Source organism: Puma concolor, chromosome D2 (genome assembly GCF_028749965.1).
Source record: "Puma concolor isolate L17-30 chromosome D2, mPumCon1.1.hap2, whole genome shotgun sequence".
In the NCBI taxonomy this organism is placed as follows: domain Eukaryota; kingdom Metazoa; phylum Chordata; class Mammalia; order Carnivora; family Felidae; genus Puma; species Puma concolor.
This window is the reverse complement of record NC_141677.1, coordinates 59,287,000-59,308,808: the sequence shown is the minus strand read 5'-3', so window position 1 is coordinate 59,308,808 and position 21,809 is coordinate 59,287,000. Positions and strand designations below refer to the sequence as shown.

Sequence of the window (21,809 nt, the reverse complement as noted above, 5' to 3'; positions counted from 1 at the left end):
TGTTTCTTGGGTCACATACGTGGGAATCTACAAGAAAGGTGATATTGTCAACATCCAGGGAATGGGCACTCGTCCCACAAATGTTACCATGACAAAACTGGAAGAGCCTACAGTGTTACCCAGCTTGCTGTTGGCATCATCATAAACAAACAAATTAAGGGCATGATTCTTGCCAAGACAATTAATGTATGTGCTGAGCATATTAAGCACTCCATGTGCTGAGATAGCTTCCTGAAGCGTGTGAAGGAAAATGCTCAGAAAGAGAAGGAAGCCAAAGAGGAAGGTACCTGGGTTCAGTGAAGTACCAATCTGCCCCACCGAGAGATGCTCACTTTTATGAGAACCAACAGAAAGGACCTGAGTTGCTGGTATCCATTCCCTATGAATTTGTGGCATAAAGGTGTTAAACAAAACAAAATGAACAGACTGTAACTATCCCATGGAAAAATCAACTCCATTGGGGCGCCTGGGTGGCGCAGTCGGTTAAGCGTCCGACTTCAGCCAGGTCACGATCTCGCGGTCCGTGAGTTCGAGCCCCACATCAGGCTCTGGGCTGATGGCTCGGAGCCTGGAGCCTGTTTCCGATTCTGTGTCTCCCTCTCTCGCTGCCCCTCCCCCATTCATGCTCTGTCTCTCTCTGTCCCAAAAATAAATAAATAAACGTTGAAAAAAAATTTAAAAAAAAAAAAGAAAAATCAACTCCATTAATTTTTTCTCAGCATGCTTGGGAGTAAAGAACAGAAACTGAATTCTATGTCTATCGCAGTCTATTCCCCCAGCCCCTTGAGGTATTTGACAGAATATTTTCCTGAGGTCTTGAATCAGTTTTCAAACTGAAAATAAGCATGACCTTTTCTGTCTCTGACTATGGGTGTCTGTGTGCATGTGCGCTAATAACTGGTGGCCTTGTCTTTTATACCAACTTGGGATCACCTCCAAACTCCTGGAAGTGAGAGGTTATGTTCATTTTTACAATAATATGAGTATTTACAATGGTGTCTGTGATTACTTGATAAATACTTGTGAACCATTTGATTCCCTCTGCTTTTTTAACTTCAAATTGTAACTGCAGGTTAATTTTACTTAAATTTTATTTAAAGGGATCTGTTAAACATCCTTGGTGTGCAAATCTCCCCCATGGAAGCACCACAGAGCTGATGAAATCATCCCAGAGTGTGTGTGCAATAATTAGTTCACCTAAGTAACTCAGTCTTCTCCAGCCTTACCTCAACCTCTGGGTGATGGACATACTATTTTAGGGAGTGATACAAATAGGGCTTAGTCCTAATACCTTAGATTTGCTGGGCACTTGATGCATTTCATGGTACTTTCACATGCACTATCCTCCTAACCAGCCTGGGGATATATTGGGCAGACATTATCCCCATTTTATTGCTCAGAGAGAACATGAGATTTGCCTAAGGTCATATGGTGAATCATCAGCAGAGTTGGAACAAGGACCAACAGTCATGGACAATTAACAAAGACAAAGAAAAGAAAACCTGTAGAGCTATCATAAAAGCATTCATTAGACAAATATATGAGGAAGGCAGCCACAATTTGCTGAGTACCTATTATGTGCCAGGCATTGCGAGAGATGTTTTATGTATATTACCACATTCAAGGTCATAGAATATGGGGGGTTGTAGATTAGGTCGGGGGGAGGGGACAAAGTTTTTATCACAGGATGAGTGATATGCTCAGTGCACTCAAGTACTAGAAGGAAATCCATTCACCATCCCTTTTATAAAAAGATCCCAGAAGGTAGAGGTGACTACGCCCTAGTCATTCCTCAGTCTCAGCTTCTACTTCCTTCTTAGCCTCCACCCTCATTATTGATCTTCATTTTCACTTCATCTTCAACTTCATTTCTTCTCAATTGCAAACTAATTTTCAGTCTTAACTTCTTCTCCCCAAGATCAGGGAGAATCAGTCCCAATGATTAGTAGTTGATGATAAGGAATTTCATTTTCCTGAGTAGCCCCACCTAGTCTCCAACCTGCCAGCATAATTTCTGACATGCCATCTTTCTCACGCCAGTCTGTAGATAACTGTTTTCAAATATTTCTATTGAGTAAGCTCGTGTATTGTTTTCTCCATTAATTTGTAAGCTCCCTCAGGACAGGAATTATGGCTATTCTTTGCTCTCTAGACTAAGAAGATAGCATAGTTATTTTTGCATGGTGGGAAGTTAATGTACGCTTGCTCCTGATGATGATGTGATTATACTTACACTAGGTGCACAAGATTTCCTCACCGATCATTTTCATTTGCTTTTTGCATTGATTCCAAAAGTTCATCACTCTTTTTATTTTCATTAAACATTGTTACTATTACCATTAGATTTTATTAAATGTCCTCATTTATTCATTCAACAAACACTTATTTGCTAGGTAACAGGAATAAAAAAAACAAAACACAGCAAGACGGTCTTAGACTTCAAGTCCCAAGGTATCCACTAATAAATAATATGGCTGAATTTACTCTTTCAAGCGGCATGCCCTGTATTTCTCTAGCATTCAATCAGGCTCCTCTATCTAATTATTTCCTCTATATGAGGAAAAAGCTTAGGTTAAAGCTTAGGATAAAAGGGGATCCCCAAAAGTACTAAGCAGTAAGATGCCAAAGAAACATTAGGAACAACTGTACCAAGTGAGAGAGAGAGAGAGAGAGAGAGAGAGAGAGAATGAGAGATGTGGGGGGAGAGATCTCTTCATGATTCATGATATTTATTTACTACCTTAGGATACCTCCATCTACAAATAGTTGCAAGATGCCCACGGTCAGGGAATATGACAGACTGGAATTGTGGGATTCTAACCCCATAGAATCTTGGTGAAGGATGTGTAGTGACATGTGCTGCCTTTTCTTCTCAGTGTGCCAATTTAATACTGGAGTAGGTCAGTGTATGAAAGAAAAGAGAAGTACAGGTTTTCCTTTCCTAGAACTTTCTAATTAGGAAGCTGTATTGTTGCATCTTTTAGAAGATGTCCAACTAGATCAACGTCATTTTGATTTTGAGAGCTTAAAAAATAAATTTTGAAGTATCTCTTCCCTACATATAGCATCCATCAATGTCACTGTTTGATTATATTATCATTATTGCCATAATTATCACTGTCTGACATAGTTCACTATGGAGGTTTTGCAGTATAGATCAGAGCAGTAAATATTTCAGAATACTGAAGTATTGGATATATTCTGTGGTACATGCAGGTAAGAAGCTGGTGAGCATCCTTCACCTCATTTCTTTACCGTTTCTTATCTCTTTGTTTTTCTAGATTCTTCATAATCAGAGGCTCCCTTATCTCCTTTACCTTATTTTCCATATGGTTCCTCAATTAAAACCCCTCTCACAGGTTAAGTCAAGTTTCCTTACTTTCATCCCTCCCCCACAGGATACAAATCCCTCCCTCAGTTCCCCTAGGGAGGAATGCCTTTTCTGCTTCCCAATCCTTTCCTTCCTCCAAGGTCCACTTTAGACCAATGTCCTCCATCAAAGTCCTCCCTGACAGCTCCTGCCCAGTTCCCTCTTCCTTCTCTGACCTCCTAGTACACAATGGCATGGGATAATAATAGCCCTCACTGGCCCAGTGGTTGACAAAGCACTGCACTAACTTGTGATTTTCACCAGCCCCTGAGGTTGGTAAGGAGAACTTTCTTGACCCTTCAGAGAGAATGAAAAACCATCCCAAGACCATACTGCAAGTGGCAAAACTGGAATGTCAGCTCAGATTCTGGAAGTCCAAAGCTTTTCCACTACAATCTTTTGCCTCTCTCTCACACTTCTATACCCCAAAGGTACCTGGCTCAGAGTTGAGAAAAGTTAGACACTCTAGTAACTATTTGTAGATTATTCTATTGATCTTGTCAAATATAAATCTTTCTTCCTATAGTCCAATTGCTCCCAACCCAGAATGACTGCTTCCACTTTTCATGAGCCATGAGTCTACAAAGCACCAGAAGTGGAAGTTCTCTTTCCATATTTCATCTGTGATGGGATCTGTTTCTGGGGAGTGGGGCTGGGGTTTCTTCTTCAGAGATGCCATCTGTGAGGGGCGTGGTCTCCCTGAAGAGCTAGAGATGGGGGGATATCTCTAAAGCATGGCAGAATGAGGACATGATTTCACTTGTTTGTATAAGATTTTTTTTTTTTGAACCAAAGAAAAGAGGTCTTTAAAAAACACTAGCAGAGAAAATCTCTCTCCTTTGGCTGAGTGACATTTCATGCCTGTTCATATCGTTATGTCAGTCTTTGAAAAATGAAGAGCTAAAGCAGTCTCTTTCCTCACTAGACAAAAGGAAGAACTGGGTGTTACCCTGGTAGGAGAGCCAAATGTGATGAGTGAGGCACTAGGATTGAGGCTGAGTCACTGGGAGGCATTGGGAGGGTGGGGGTGGTGGTCAGAGCCTTCTCCTGAGCTTTTAAAGCCAGCAAATGTACTTAGGGATGTAGTTACACACACCTGTTGGCTATAGCCAGTGCTAGTATTATCAGCATCTGGGACATGGCTCAGAGAAAACCTTCGGCTGTCTTTAGTTCTTTTGAAATTGACCTTTTCCAGATCATGTGGACTAGCGTTTTAGTTTTTAACAACTTAAAAAATAATACTTTAGGACTCAAAATTGCAAAATTGTGCAAAGAATTCCTGTGTACCCTTCACCCAGCTTCCCCCAATGATAATATCTCACTTAACCATAGTTGTCCTTGATGTAGCATCTAAGAACAAATAATTTATTATTATCAATGAGTTCCGTTGGTAGTTCTCATATGGATTCTTTTAGTTGCCATCAAATGGCAGCTGAGGCTAGAGCCATCTGAAGGTTTCTTCACTTATGTGAAGCTGGGTTTGTAAGGCATCTCTTTCTACACATGGTCACTCCAAGTGGGTAGCTCCAACTTTTTAGCACAAGGCAGTCTCAGGGTAATCAGATTTTTATATGATGTCTGGCTAGATCCAGAGCAATTGTTCCAAGAGGTCTGGGTGGAAGTTGCAAGGCTTCTTTAAAAAAAAATTTTTTTTTTATTTGAGAGAGAGAGAGATCTTGAGTAGGGGAGAGGGGCAGAGGGAGAGAGAATATCAGGAAGGCTTGATGCTTTGTGTGGAGTCCGATGCGGGGCTCAACCTCACCACCCTGGGATCATGCCTGAGCTGAAATCAAGAGTCAGATGCTTAACCGACTGAACCACCCAAGTGCCCATGGGAGTTGCAAGGGTTCTTAAGATTTAATCTTGAAAGTCCCAGAATATCACTTCCATATCATTCTATTGGTCAAGCAAGTCACTCAGGCCAGCCAGATTTGAGGAAATAGGAATCAGACTCTACATCACAACAGAAGTAGCAAAAAAAAAAAAAAAAAAAAAAAAAGATAGCTATCTTTAATCTTTAACTACAGGGCAGTTGTGGTGATCTCCAAGTGGACAATCATGCTAAGGAAGAGCTCATTAGAAATGTTATTTATGCCATTGGAAGGATAAGTCCTATGTATGAGAATTTACATCCATAGTATCACAGCACCAGTAGACAGTATATGCTCAATAAATGTTGTCTCACAGAGCAATTGAACCATCTTCTAAACCCATATATAGTAAGCAGAAATAAATAGAGAAGTAGTGAATATCTCTGTGGACTTTTGGGTAAGTCCTGTGATTGGCCTTGTCCTGGTATAGCTTCCATTCTCCAAATAGACTGGAATTTATCAGACATTTTTTGCTATATCTGTGTCTGTTATAATCTGCCTGGATTAGTTAAGGCACTGTACTAGGTGCTATGTGGGACACCAATATGGCTTAGGCATGGCTCCTGATCTCAGGAATGTTGATAACAAGTCCTCCCTACCTTTCTATTGGGGTCTTACTTTCCAGCCTAGGTGTTAAGCATGACTGGAAGAATGGAGAGGACCTGGGTGGTGAGGGGAGATGGTTGGGGGTATAATTGCCACAATTGTTGTGATGGTTAAACAGGTTATCATGGTTATTCCATGAAGGAGTGAGCAGGTTGCATCTCAGCATCCGCCTTAGTCAGAGAGTAGGAATGGGGGCTGGCAAGTTGGATCTTGACTTTTTTCCTAAAAAATGTACCCTCTTTCATATCCGGATGTCAAATTACCCAGAGGACAATTCTTTGTGCACGCACTGTCTGGGTGGAAAGAAATCTTCACCAGGGGATGGGGAACACCCAACTCACGTAGGGGGAAGTCTTTTAGGTAGGAGCACAATGGACTTTAACGGAAGCTGGTGAAGCAAGGGGAGAGCTAAGAATGAACCCCTGAGTCGCCTGAATTAAGGGAAAGGCGCAAACCGAACAGCTCAACTTGGTTTGTGTATTGAGCACGCTTCCTGTGATCCTCTTCCTCAGATTAAAGATGATTACACTTCCAGTCCTGGGGTTGTGGGGAGGAAATTCAGTGAAGAGGAAATTAGTTGGGAATCTAAAATGGGTGTGTCTGACAATAGCAGAAGAATGGAATGTAAGGGCTCCACCTGGTGGTAGCAGAAAAGTGAAATCGGGTGTGTCTGGACAGTGGTCTTGGGTCTTGAAGAAGAGAGGAGGAGGGTTCTTCACCTGAAGAGCTCTTCCAACTCTCTGGTAAGGAGTGGCAGAATTGTGGAGTTCTGAGTTGACAGAACGGACTGGAAGAAAATTGTGCATGTCTTACTGAACAATGAAGAGTGTTATTAAGTGTAAGGGGGAAAGGCTGCCTTAAGCATGGAGGTGGAGGCCAGGGAGAAGCTGTTAGACAAATGCCATGGGTTGGGCTATGGGAAGCCCCTTGGCCTGGGATTGCCAGTTCTCTGAATGTGCCATGGTCCTTCATACCTCCATGCCTTTGCCCTGTGGCTTTTTCTGCCTTGAGTACTCTCCCTTCTTCTTGGGCCTGAATGATATAAGGTTTTAAAATGCAGTGGAAGCTTCAGGACCTTTGGGGGAACTTTTCTGATCATTCTCAATTTGGATTAGGGATCCCTTTTCTGTGTCCCTTGTGATTTGGGGTTTTCATTGAACATGAATATCATGAAGTTGGGATTGTGTCTGTCTTGCTTATTGTAACATTCCTGGTGCCTAAAACTTCTAAATTCTCAATAAATACCTATTTACGTAAAGGAATATCTCTGTTGTAGCAGTTATCCTATGTAATGAAAATGTATATAGGCTTCTCTGACTCTTCTGCTAGAATATGAGCTTCATGAGAACAGGGACCTGGCTTACTCATCTCTGTATCCCCAGCACATTATCACAGAGTATGGGAAATAGAAGATGGCTTATCAATATTTGTTGAATGGATATTAGAGGGGGCAGGGGCCATCTGGGAGTACACATGAGGCTAGTCTGAGATTCTAAGCTCTGGTTCACAGAAAGATCACCAGAGAGCTTTAAAAATACTGATACCTATACCCCACATCAGACTAATTAAAACAGAGTCTTTCAAGTGGGGCCCAAGCATCAGTATTTTTTTAAAGCTCCATAGAAGAATCTAATGTTGGAAACCTCTGGGCTAGGCTCTAAAGGAGTGTAGGAATCTAGGCTACAAGAGAATAAGGGAACATTCCAGAAAAGAGTCTCTTTCTGCTGGAGAGGGAAGGGCTTTAGTTTCCTTGCAAAACTGTTTAAGTATTAGAGCAGAAGATTCCATCTTATCACTTGATGGATTTTCTCTGGGAGAACTGAGGTAGCTAATTTGCTCTGCTTTTAAGAAGTTAGGATGTTTCTGGGGAACCTGAGTGGCTCAGTTGGTTGAGCATCTGACTTTGGCTCAGCATGATCTCACAGTTTGTCAGTTCGAGCCCCACATTGGGCTCACTGCTGTCAGGGTAGAGCCTGCTTTGGATCCTCTATCCCCATCTCTCTGCCCCTCCCCCACTCATGCTCTCTCTTTCAAAAATGAATAAAAAACATAAGGATGTTTCCAAGAATTGTCTTCACCATAATTCCCAGAATCAGTACCACCCGGAAGCTTATTATAAATGCACAATCTCAAGCCCCAACACTCCCAAACCTACTGAATGAGAATCTGTAGTTACGCAAGTTCCCCCAGTGAGCATACGCTCATTCAAGTTTGAGAACCATTGTTTGAAAGTAGTTGTTCTCAAAGTGTGGTATACCAGCATCATCTGGGAAAGGAGTTGTGGTGGGACTTGTGGTTCTCACACTTTAGTCTGCATCAGAATTACCCAACTGCTTTCTAATCTCAGATTATAGGGACAACTCACAGTCCAAAGGGAAACTGGTAAACCCATAAACCACTTCATTCGGTAGGTCTAGGGTAGGGTAGGAGAATTTTCATTTCTAACAAGTTCCTGGTGATGTTCATGCTGCTGGCTCAGAGACAACTTTTTGGCTGCTTACAAATAAGGTTGTTATGACCATTCATGTATAAATCTTTGTACAGATACATATTTTTTCTCTTCTTTTGGGTAAATACTTTGGAGTGGAATTGCTAGATCATGTGAATTATATGTGCAATTTTTAAGAAACTGCCAAACTATTTTCGGTAGTTGTTGGACTATTTTACACTTCTACCAACAGTGGATGAGAGTTCTAGTTCCTCCACATCTTCACCAGCCCTTGGTATGGTCTGTATTTTAGCTTTAGCCATTCTGATAGGTGCATGGTGGTATTTTGTTGTGATTTTAATTTGCATTTCCTTAATGATTAATAAAGTTCACCATATTTCCATATACTTATTGCCATCCATATGTACTCTTTGGTGAAGTGTGTGTTCAAATCTTTTGCTCTTTCCTTATTGGGTGGGTTAATTGCTTATCAACGAGTACTTTTCTTATTAAGTTTTGAGAGTTCTTTATTCTGGATATAAGTCCTTTATCATATATGTAATTTATAGGTATTTCCTTCCAATCATCCATGGATTGTCTTTTCATTCTCTCAGCAATGTCTTTCAAAGAGTAGAGGTTTTCAATTTTGATGATGTCCAATTTATCAATGTATTTTTTAATGGAATGTGTTTTTGGGGTTGTGTCTAAGACATCTTTACCTAACCCAGGGTCACAAAGATTTTCTCCTAGGTTTTCTTCTAGAAATGTTATGGTTTTAGGCCTTACATTTAAATCTATAATTCATTTTTTATATGTAGATATTTTATTTTTTCATGATCCTATGTTGAAAAGACAATCTACTGAATTGCCTTCCCTTTGTTGAAAATCAGTTGTCTATAAATGTGTGGGTCTATGTCTGGACTGTATTCCGTTTCATTGATCTAATTGTTTTACTCTCATTGTCTTAATTACTGTAGCTTTACAATAAAATAATGTCAGTCCTCCCACTTCTTTTGTTCTTCTTCATTTCTTTGTATTTCCAAATGAATTTTAGAAGCAACTTTTTCAAACTAAGTTTCATTTTCTTCCAGTTAAAAATATTTTTTAATACCCGTTTTGATTTCTCCTTTGATTCATGGGTTATTTACAAGTTGTCATTTAATTTCTAAATACTTGGGGATTTTCCAGAGATCTTTTGGTTTTTATTTATATCATAATTCATTGTGGTCAGAGAATATACTTTGTATAATTTGAGTTCTTTTGAATTTATTTAGACTGGTTTGTAACTAAGTGTATGATTTATTTTGGTGAATGCTCTATTTACACATGACAAGAATGTGGATTCTGCTGCTGTTGGGTGGAATGTTCTACAAATGTCAATTAGGTCAAGTTGATTGATAACACTGTTTAACTCTTCTCTATCCTGATTTTCTTTCTACTTTTGATAGAATTGATAAAATCAATGGTGAGAAAGGAGTACTTAAATGTCAAATTATAATTTAGGTTTGTCCATTTCTTCTTACAGTTCTATCCGTTTTTGCTTCATACGTTTTGAAGCTCTGTTATTAGGTATATCAATATTTAGGCTTGTTATATTCTTTTGATGACTTGACACTTTTATCCAGTAATGTTCTTTGCTCTGAAATCTATCCTATCTTAAATTAACATAACCAGTCCAGATTTCTTTTGCTAAGTGTTAGTATGGTGTATCTTTTCCTATCTTTTTATTTTTAATCTATTTGTAGCTTTAGTTTTGAACTGCATTTTTTATAGAACATATAATTGGGTCTTACTTTAAAAATATCCAGTCTAACAATCTCTGATTCTTAATTGAGCTATTTAGACTGTTGTTATTTACATGGTTAAGTTTAAGTCTACCATCTTGCTATGTGTTTTCTATTTGTTTCATCTGCTCTTTGTACCTCTTTCCTTTTTTTCCACCTTCTTTGGGATTAAGTAAATTTTTAAATGACTCTATTTTGTCTTTGTTGACTCATTACCTATAATTATGTTTTAGTTTAGCATTTGCTTTAGGGTTTACAATATACATCTCTAATACATCAAAATGTACCTTAAAATGATATTGTACCACTTCACAAATGGTATAAGATCCTTACAATAGTATACTTTCATTTCTCCCCACCTAACCTTTGTGCTATTGTTGCCATATATTTAATTTTATGTATGTTATAAACCTGTACTATATTATTATTTTTGTTTAGAAATTCAATTAATTAGCTTTCAAAAAGTCTTAAATAATAAAAAGAAAATTTATATAATTAGCCACGAGTTAACCATTTTCAGCTTTCTTTATTACATTGTATAGACCTGTACTTCCATCTGTTATCATTTTTCCTCTATCTGAAGGACTTTCTTTAATAAATCTCTTAGTATGGATCTGCTGGCGATTCTTTCAGCTTTTATTTTAGAAGGATATTTTCACCAGAGATGAAATTCTTGGTTGACAGTATTTTTTAATACTTTAATGATGTTGCTCCATTGTCTCTTTGTTTACATTATTTCCAAAGAGAAATCTACTGTTGACCCGTCTTTGTTCCTCTGCACAGCAGTGTCCTTTTTCTCTTTTTCTGGCTACTTATAATATATTCTCTTCATCATTGCTTTTGAGCAATTTGTTTATGATGTGCCTTGGTGTAGTTTTTCATGTGTCTTGTGCTAAGAGTTCACTGAGCTTCTTGGATCCATAAGTTTTCCTAATGTTTGGAATTTTTTTTTTGCCATTATTTATTAAACATATTTTCATCTCTCCCTCTCTCCTTTCCTTAGACAATTCTAATGACATGTATTTTAGACTCCTTAAAGTTGTTCCAGAGATCACTGCTACTTTTTAAAAAAAATGTTTTTTAATGTTTATTTGTTTTTGAGAGAGGCAGAGACAGAGTGCAAGTGGGGGAGGGGCAGAGAGAGAGAGAGAGAGAGAGAGAGAGAGACAGAATCTGAAACAGGCTCCAGGCTCTGGGCTGTCACCACAGAGCCCGATGCAGGACTCCAACTCATGAACTGTGAGATCATGACCCGAAGGCAGATGCTTGACTGAGCCACCCAGGCACCCTGTTTTTTTTACATAAAAAAATTTTTTTTAATGTTTATTTTTGAGAGAAAGAGAGAGAGAGAGAGAGAGAGTATGAGCAGGGGAGGGGCAGAGAGAGAGGGAGACACAGAATCCGAAGCAGGCTTCAGGCTCCGAGCTGTCAGCAGAGAGCTTGACCCAGGACTCAAACTCACGAACTGCAAAATCACGACCTGAACCAAAGTTGGACGCTTAACTGACTAAGCCACCCAGGTGCCCCTCTGTATTTTTTTTTAATTACCATATTTCTTTCTGTTGTATTTTGTATAGTTCTATTGCTGTATCTTCAAGGTCCCTAATCTTTTTCTCATGTCTAACATGCCATTAAGCTCATATAGTGTATTTTTTCATCTCACACATTGCTGTTTACATGTCTACAAATGTGATTTGGATCTTTTTCTTTTCAAAATATATGTTCCTCCTACAACTCAACAACAAAGAACTAAATAACCCAATCAAAGAGTGTTCAAAGGATTTAAATGAACATTTCTCCAGAGATGATATACAAATAGCCAATAAGCATATGAAAAATGCCCACCACCATTAATCATTGTGAATCAAAACCACAATGAAATATCACCTCATACCCATTGGGATACATATTATAAAAATGCAACAATAGGAAATAAGTGTTGGTAAAGATCTGGAGAAACTGAAACACTTATGTGCTCTTGGTGGGAATGTAAAATGGTGCAACCACTAGGGAAAATAGTAAGAAAGTTCTTCAAAAATTTAAAAATAGATTTAGCATGTGATATAGCAATTGCACTTTTGGGTATATATCCAAAAGAATTGAGAGCAGGACCTCAAAGAGATGTTTGCACACCCATGTTCATGGCAGCACTATTCATAATAGCCAAGAGGTGGAAGAAACCCACGTGTCTATCAATGGATGAATGGATAAACAAAATGTAGTAAATACATAAGTGGAATATTATTCAACCTTAAAAAGGAAGGAAATTTTGACACATGCTACAACATGGATGAAACTTGTAGACCTTATGCTAAGTAAAATAAATCACAAAGAGACAAATACTGTTTGGTTTCACTTATATGAGGTATCTTGAGTAGTCAGATTTAAAGAAACATAAAGTAGAATACTGGTTGCCAGGAACAGGAGGGAGGGAGAAATGGGGAATTGTTGTGTAATCAGTATAGAGTTTTAGTTTTGCAAGATGAAAAAGTTCTGGATCTTGGTTCTAAAACAATGTGAATATATTTAACACTGCTGAACTGTACACTTAGAAATTGTTAACATAGTAAATTTTATGTTATGCATTTTTTACCACAATAAAAAATCCACAGCAAAACACAAAATAGATTATAAAGCAAAAAGATAATAAACAAGGAGTCTATTAACATAATGCCAAAATATTTTTGGAAAAAGTAAAATATTGTTCATCCCTGTAGTCTATTTTAAAAACATGTTCTGGGGCGCCTGGGTGGCTCAGTCAGTTAAGCATCTGACTTTGGCTCAGGTCATGATTTCACAGTTTGTGGGTTCGAGCTCCATGTCAGGCTCTGTGCTGACAGCTGGGAGCCTGGAGCTTGCTTCGGATTGTGTGTTTCCCCTCTCTCTCTGCCCTTCCCCCACTCACGCTCTGTATCTGTCTCTCAAAAATAAATACACATCGAAAAAAATTAAAAACATGTTCTTTATAAGCATATAATTAAAAATAAAACAAATGATACTTGGTTTTTTTAATAAATATATCTTTCATGTCTTTATTTAATTTTTGAAACATGGGTAACACAGTTATAACTGTTTTAATATCCTTCTCTGCTAAATCTAACATCTATATCTGTTTTGTATCAGTTTTAATTGATTGTTTCATCTTCTCACTGTGGATTGTACTTTCCTGCTTTTTTTGCATGGCTAGTAATTTTTATTGGATTCTAGGCATTTGAATTTTATTTTGTTGAGTGCTGAATATTTCTGTATTCCTATAAATATTCTGGATCTTTGTTCTAAGATTTGGTTAAATCACTTGGAAATAGTTTGATCCTTTGGGTCTTGTTTTAAAGATTTGTTAATCAGGACTGGAGCAGTGTTCAGTCTAGGACTAATTAATCCTTACTACTGAGGCAATACCCTTCTAGATACTCTATGCCTACCCCCCCAGCCACCCCTGCCCCCCAGCCATACATGAATCTTGAGGTTTTCAAGTCCATCTGGTGAGGACAGATCCTATTCCCACCCCTGTGTGAGTGCCAATCAGTTACCTGTAATCTTTTTGGATGGTTCTTTCTCTGGCCTCAGATATTTTCCTTACATGTATGTGCTGGTCAGTCCTCATCTGAATCCTCAAGTGGGAACCCTCTGCAAACCTCCAGTACTTCCTCTCTGTCTGCCATTCTCTCCTTTCTTATACTCTGCTAGCAGCCTTGATCTCCTCAGACTCTTAGCTTTGTAATCTCAAGTCACTGAGTTTGCCTGGCTCTGCCTGGGTCCCCCTCTTTGCACTGGGACCTGGAAACTCCCTTAAGGCAGTAAGCTGAGGCAACTGTGGTGCTTACTTCATTTGTTTAGCATCTTTCAGGGATCACTATCCTCTCAATATATGGTGCCTTTCAAACTGCATTTCAGCTATTCTGTCAACTTTTTTGGTTGTTTCAGATGGGGGAAACCAGTCCTCTATCTTGGGACTTCCAGAATGGGATGTCTGTATTTAAGTTTCAAAGAAAGCTTTTATTCTGAAAGTTCTTTATATGTTTAAAATAATTAAAAAGAATTGATTTTTGTATTTCTCAACTAAAACTTTCGTTTTCTTCACCTGAAAACGATTCCTGACCAAGTGAATTGCCCTCCGCTCTCATAGCAATCCCATTGCTCACTCCAAGATGTTAGAATAGAGCTGCCTCTGAATATAAACCAAGCTGCACTAAATCACTGTGTGTGTACTTCACAATGACTGGCAAAACACAACTGTAGTTCTAGGTACAGCCACTTGAACTAGAGCAGCAGCATTAAATCTTTGCCTCACTCAAGTATGGCCATTCTGTGGTTTGCTTTACAGCTGACACGTCAAAGACATTATGAGGAAGAAGATGAAACTCAAAGGTAAGATTTATAAACATAGGCTCCCTGCTCTTAGATTAAGTGTCCCTTAAGACTTCAACCTAAAGTGGATCTCTGTAAGTCAAAGTCTTGATCATGCACATGCTGATGTCTTCTATTTGGATGCCAGTGGGAATTGCTAAGTAACTATGTAAATCTGACGATAGTGAAGCACAAGCACTCATCTGACAGTGTTGAATGGGGGGAGGTGCAAAATGCAAAGTAGTAACAAATGAAAACGTCTATGCCTGTAGACATAGAGGAATGACAAGGACATTTCAGGCATGTACTGAAGTGTTAAAGTGTCAGTGCTCTATAGCAATGATGCAGACTGTAGGGATTCAGATCCTATCTGAGTCAATGATAGCTTTTTAAAGTGGGAAAAGTCACTTACCCATCCTGTCTCAGTTCCTACCGTACTATCTCATAGGGTTTTTGTAAGAATTAAATGAAATCATATGTGCAAAGCATTTACAATGGTGTGTGCATATAATAAGCTCAGTATAATGTTAGCTGTTGGTATCATCATCATTATTATTGTTCGTTTCAGAATGATGTATGCAAGAGCAGGAAGGAATGTAGACTATGGAGCATTGAGAGGGAAGGTCTCCTTGAGAAGGTAGAATCTGAGCTGGGCTTTGAAGCATGGAAAGAACTTAAAACAATGGGAATGGGCAGTGATTCTGGGTGCAGGAAACAGAATGAGCTGAAGTCCAAAGGAAAAAATGTTTGAGATATGAGGAAGTCAAGCTGGCATGTATGGTGTTGCTGGGCAGTTGAAGAGTGGTAAGCCTAGAAGGGAAAAAATTTACAAGGTTTGGCAACCGTTTAGATATGACAAGTGGGGAGGAAGGGGGTGTCATGTATAACCCAGGTACAAGCTGGACATCCACATGACCCAGTCTCAAAGCAACTATCATCTGAAAAAAGCCTAGCAAACAAAATTGTTTTAAAACTAACCAAGAATTTTGCTTGCCATTCTCCGAGAACATTAAAAAGCATACCATTCATAAGCTTTAAGAACAATTCTTAAACATCACTTTTGTCTTCTCAGTAATTCTTACATTTCATTAGCTCTGGAGCGTCTCATTCTCTTAACCCTTCACTTTCCATTTCTCCTGTCCTGAAACACTCAACAGTGTCAGCTCATGAGACTCTGTCTTCTATTCTCCTCGTCCTTTCCTTCTGTCTTGTCTCTGTTTATCCACTCTCCCAATTTTGAGTCATGAGGCCTAGGGGCCATCCTGAGAAAGGCAGAACTCTCCTTACAGGGAAGGCTTAGCAAAGCCATCAAAGACAATATTCTCTTCATGGGTAGATGGTAGAGAGGCAGGGCAGAGAAGTTATGTATTAACATTCTTGTGTCAATACATTTAAAAAATCATCACACAAAGAGAACACTAAAGTTTCGAGCCTTGGTGGTAGGACAGTGAAGGGCATATCATCACAGAAATGGGGAAGCCAAGGGATGAAATAGCACTGGGGCAACATGTTGAGTTTAGAACTGGGCACGTACTGGAGCTTCAACATCGCTCCAGGTGGAGATAGAAAAAGAAAGAAAAGAAAGATCACGGACTTAGATTTGGGCATCATCCCCCAAAATGTGATAGTTAAAGAAGTAAAAGTGAATGAGAAGGGATATATAGAGGAAATAAAGAGAAAGATGAGAACAAAAAACAGAACTTTAGGAAACACAGGTCAGTCAGGGTAGGAGTTGGCAAGAGGATTCAGAAAAGGAGAGAGAAACCCGGAGAAACCCTGGGCCTCACCCAGACCAATTCCATCAGACTCTCTGGAGGTGGGATTCATGCACTAACATTGTCGGCAGCTTCCCAAACAGTTCCTGGGCAGCCAACATGGAAAACCATTGTTCTAGAGGCTTATGTGATGCTTGATGCATTTTAAGGTTGGGCAGGAAAGCAGTTATACAGGAATAAAATCCTGTTTTATTGGATTTAAAAACCAGAAACTCTAATATTCCCATTTTTCTGAGGAACCTGAGGCTAAAAGAGATTAATTTTGTGACCTTAAACAAGAAACTTAATTTCCAACCTCGTGCTTTCCTCTTATTGTCATAGACACAAACTCATCTCCCTCATGTTCTCTCCTGTCTCCTCGTCACTTTCAGCTCCAGTCCTCTACTGCCCCTGTCCTGAGACTTTCTGTCCCTTGTTCCACAACTGTGCATTCCTTAGGAAGGCTCTCAGTTCAGACTGAGAACACCTATAGTTCTGTCAGGTAAAAGACTCACCTGAGGTACCTTCTGCAGACCAGACCACACAGGACAGAGGAAAACCCTTTAAGGAGCTCTCTCATCGTTTTGTGAGCCTGGAGGGAAGATAAACCTCCAGAAGAAAATCTAAGTAGGGGACATGCTCTTTTCTGAGGTGCCGGAGGTGGAGCTGCCTGACTTCTAGTACAGCCCCCTCCTCAGAGCTCCCAGCAGCACCCTCTGTGCTGTTTATGAATTGGCGTCAAAGTCTGGGGCTGTGGTGGTGAGCCTGCCAGAGCTGATGAGGCCATAGCATTTGTGGGAATTCTGTGACTCCAGAAGGCAAAAGGTCAGTTTCTTTTCATTGACAGTGTTCTTGCTGCCCGAGGGTTTATCTCTGGGAATCTTGACTGGTTTCCAGGGTCAGGCTTCACCTCCTTTGTTATCTGGAAACACAGGAACAGCCTTTTTGTCGGGCTAGACTGGGTTACACATTGGACCCTGTTCCTCACGGCTCTGTAATCACGCCCTTCCCCCATGAGTAAAGTTCTACACTCTTCCAAAACAGCAGGAAGAGATTTTTAAAAAGACTCAAACCTGCTCATATTCCTCTCCTACACATATATTTGAGCTTGATTTATACTCCCCTCTCCTTTTCTCTCTGGGCGCTTCAGAAGTCCCCATGAATGTGATCCAACGTTGGAATGCACTCTGGAGTTTGAGGACACGCCTGAGATACCCTGCAAACACTTGTCTTTCACCCATCCTCATACACAGAAAGGATGTGCACATATAACCCCTGAACTCACACATGACTCCACCAGTCCACAGCCACACTAAAAGTGGGCTCGAGTTACACATGTGCTTTCTTACACCTCAGCTCACACACTCCCACCTGGGGGCTTATGTACACAAGGCCTGTTCATTCCCAGTAGAGCCAACATCTGTGTTCACAGCCACATCAAAAACACATCTTTGGGTTTCTAGGAAACAAATGGCAATAGAGAAGGGAAACAGGGCATCTGAAAGAATGGCTCTGCTCCTTCCTCTTCTGTCCTAAAGCAAAGCAACCAGGATCTTTTGGGCTAATTTGGTGTGCTGGGCTGCAGTGTAGACTCTTACAATAGCTCTGATCTGACTCCAAGACTAAAAGCAGCAGTCTCCTTCCCTGCCATGTCTGCTGGGTGCCTCCAGCTGTCCTGGGCGATTCTCCCTAAACACAAACTATTAGCATTTCCTGTTAAAACATTTCTAATAAATAAATGAATACATCATCTTCCCAACCCGAAGCAGGTCTGAAAGCTACTAGGAGCTCCTCCGAGCTAAGAACGGACATGGACCACCCAGCACCAGCCCACTGGCTTAGGGCCAATGCTGCTTTTGTTTGAATTCCTGTATGAGTAACTGCTCAAGCTGACGCCAGCCAAACTCAGTGAAATATTATTTTTAATATTAAATAAATAGATGGTGGGATGTGTTGATCTTTTTTTTTCCCTGTAAGTTGCAGCATCACACAACATAGAAACCGGCTCTTGTATCCAGATTTCCTCAGAGAGCAGAAAGAAGGTTGACATTGTCTTTGACCTTCTTCATGGAGCCTTTCCCCCCACCCCAGGAGACAGAAAAGACCCAGTTGGTGTTGACAGGACCCTATTTGGAGTCAGCTGGGACTTTAAATTATAGCAAAGCTTGCATAGGATCACCAACTATTTTTGTTCATTTTTCTCACTTACTGTTTCCTTCCAATAAACAGAAAGCACATGTTCTTTATATAAAAATCAGAAGGCACAGATCAATAAGAAGCTGCTGAAATCCCACTATCCACGAAGAGATAATTACTGCTAAATTTTGGTGAATACTCTTACATTTTTATATGTATATATCCCACTCATGAATGTTGATTTCACAAAAAATGGGCTCACATTGTGTGTGTGTGTGTAATTTTTACACACAATTAATTTGGGGCTTCTATTTCATAGTCCCCTAAAACTCTACTTGTAAGGACTGCACAACACCCCACCGTTTGCATATGCCACAGGATGCTCAACCAGACTCCCGCTGTTGTATATTAAGCTTGTTTCCAAGTTTTTGCAATACAAACAAACTCCAGTAAACAAATCCTTGCCTAAATCTTTGCTTACATCCTTAATTATTTTCTTAGGATAAAGTCCCCAAAGTAGCATTTTGAGACTTTGGGTACATACTGTCAAATTTCCCCTCTGGAATGATTATACCAACTTACAGTGCCACTAGCAGGAACTCCAAACCTTCCCCTGCTTGTTGCCATGCTGCATATTCTTCTTCTTTTTTTTTAATGTTTATTTATTTTTGAGAGAGGGAGAGAGAGAGACAGAGTGCGAGCAGGGGAGAGGCAGAAAGAAAGGGAGACACAGAATCCAAAGCAGGTTCCATGCTCTGAGCTGTCAGCACAGAGCCCAACCTGGGGCTCGAGCTCACAAACCAAGAGATCATGACCTGAGCTGAAGTCAGATGCTTAACCGACTGGGCCACCAAGGTACCCCTGCATATTATTCTTTAAAAACAATCTTTGACAATTTGTTAGGCAAAGAAACCAAAATACAAAAACTGATCAACCTTAAATATTTAACATGAGAGGTGAACTGTATGGAACTTTTTAAGTCTAGGAGGTGAGTCCTGGTGGGTGGCTGCAATGTTGGGCAGTGAAGGGGACAGACAGAAAAGGACTGGCTGTGATGGCCTTGAGGAAGGCTCAGACAGGTGAGAAGACTCTTTAACATCAAGCAATACTGGATGAAGTCAGTTCTCTGAAGTTCCAGGGTGAGTCAAGACAAGAGGCTCTACCATGAGAGGATTCCCAAAATGTATTCTCAATGAATTTCATTTATTTGGAGGGAAAAGACACTGAAGTCAAGGAGGTTTGGGGAACGTTGGTATAAATCAGGCTAGACCTATTTTTTCATAGCAGGATTTCTCCTGTAAAATGCTAATGAGGGATGCGGAAGCTCCAAGCGTGGAGGGGTGGTTGTATACAATGGTTCCTGGTTCCTGAGCTTATTTAAGCACAGATCCAGACCCACCTTGCATCTTTTTTATTTTCCACAGTACATCTCATGAATCTAGCACTTGGTGGAACATCCTTTAGGAACCACAGACTGATGCTGTAAGTGGAAAATAGTTTTCACACAAAGGGCAGAGAATGGGAGATGGGACAAGAAAGAGGGGATGGGGGAAGAGACAATGAAGAAAACGAGGAAGCAGGAGAATGGAAGGAAAATGAGAAAAAAGGGACAGAACAGAAACACAAAGGGGAAAGGAAAGGAGAACAGGATGTAGAGAGAGAAGGGGAAAATTTAAGAGAATGAGGAAAAGAAAGAGTGGAACAGGAAGTACCAGTAGAGAGCCCCCTAGGACTAGAACCACATCCCACTGCTTTTAGGAGAGACCCAGGGGCCTGTAATCTCCTCCATGCTCAACTCCTGTTCAGGCCACCCCAGCCCCCAGTGTGTCACTCTCTATGGAGGGTTCTCTCTGGCATTGTTACCCATCTTACAGCCCCTTGTTCAATGGTTGGTACTTAAAATGCAAGAATTCATTAGCAAGGGAAACTCAGAATATAGAAATAAATGGTGGCTCCTAAAAAAACCTAGAAAAAAAAGAATACATAGAATAAGAAAATCCAAAAATTACTACTTCTCTTATTGATGTCGTGTAGCTTCTTGTAGCACAATAGGATGTGACCAAAACTAAACAAACATTCTCTACTCAGCCAGGAAGTCTAGTTGCCTAAAGAAACTGACAGCTTTTAAATGCCAGCTGAGCCTTTCACCCAAGAGAGCCTGCTTTCAAACAAACTGAAAGTACCAAAGTGGTAAAATAAATTCCTAAAAGCTTAAGTGCAGTGCATGTACACAGTGCTGAATCCTTTAGAATTCCCCAACAAAAAGATATTTACTTATTTAATGAAAGCTATTTGCTATTAAAAAAAAAAGCTCACGTAACACATGCTAAGATAGAAGTAGGCATTTTGAAATAAACTCATAGAGTCATCCAAATTGAAAGCCTCTAGAGTTCTCAGTAAATTTAACATCAGATTTCATTAGAACAGTGATTCCCAACCTCTTAATCACTGTGACTTTTTTTTTTTTTTTTTTTTTTTTTTTTTTAGGATTGTTCTTTGAAGCCAGTCATTTATCTTAGGTCTTTGCTCTATCCAATTCCACAGTTATTCATGAGTTCCATGCTGGACTGTCTGGTTGGCCAATGATACTCCAAAAATTTCTGTAATTTCAAAAATGTAAGTTACAGTGACTAGTGTGATATACCTAGGGCCAGTGAATACAGTTGATACTATTCTATCCAAAAGAAAAGAAACTTGACATTTAGTTAACCTAGTCAACCCTATCAGAGGCAAGGAGTTGGCCCTTCATACTATTAAAAATAAGACATAAGCCATTATTACTGATTTTATAAATACCCCACCAATCTAAGACCCCAAGGGTGAAAACCCTTGCATTTGAGATTTTTCTGGAAACCTTCCAGCTTTCAATATTTGGTGCATACTTAAGAGTTGACTCATCTTAGGCCTTTAAACCAGGGGTGGCCAGTGACAGCACATGTGTTCCTGTTCTCACTTTCTGTGCCTGTCGCAGGCGTCTCTAATCCATCTCTACAAACTTTCCCATTGAATGACTTTTTTGTTGTTGTTGTTGTTGTTGTTGTTGTTGTTACTTCTTAATTCAGTGTTTCAAGCAACCAGTGAATCAGAGCTGGTGCTGAAGATGAAACCAGCTTGTCTTTCCTGCTCTACCCCATGTCTTAGGTGATTTGTTCATAAGGCAAGTGCAGGGGATACAGGCTCAGAATTCCTCTGAACAGGGATACTTGAGATTCCATAATAAGGGTGGAAGATGTAGAAATGGGGGGAACTAAGGCATGCCAAGTCACAGAGAATAAGATGACTTTTATCCCCATTGGCAGCTGATTATAAATAGCGCTTTATCATTCTTTTTGCTTTCTGTACTCCTCTTCCTAACATAGGTGCAAGCATTGGATAAACAGGTATGGAAATAAACAGGAAAGGTTAATTCAAGAATGGGTTAGTCTAGGCTGGGGAAACTTCCAAAATGGTCTTGGAATAATACTGGTATCACCCTGCAGGGCCATGGCAATCAGAGTTTCCTGGTCTCCCAAG

General features: G+C 39.9%; 1 protein-coding gene across 1 annotated transcript in view; it reads left to right on the top strand.

The window, feature by feature from the left end:
* LOC147576110 (uncharacterized) overlaps positions 1–21,809 on the top strand; it is a 69,036-nt gene that overhangs the window by 35,620 nt on the left and 11,607 nt on the right. The window contains exon 2 of the mRNA XM_086680603.1: positions 14,384–14,427. Within this exon, the coding sequence (XP_086536729.1) occupies positions 14,384–14,387 (4 nt within the window). The 3' untranslated portion in view covers positions 14,388–14,427. The remainder of the gene's footprint in view (positions 1–14,383; positions 14,428–21,809) is intronic.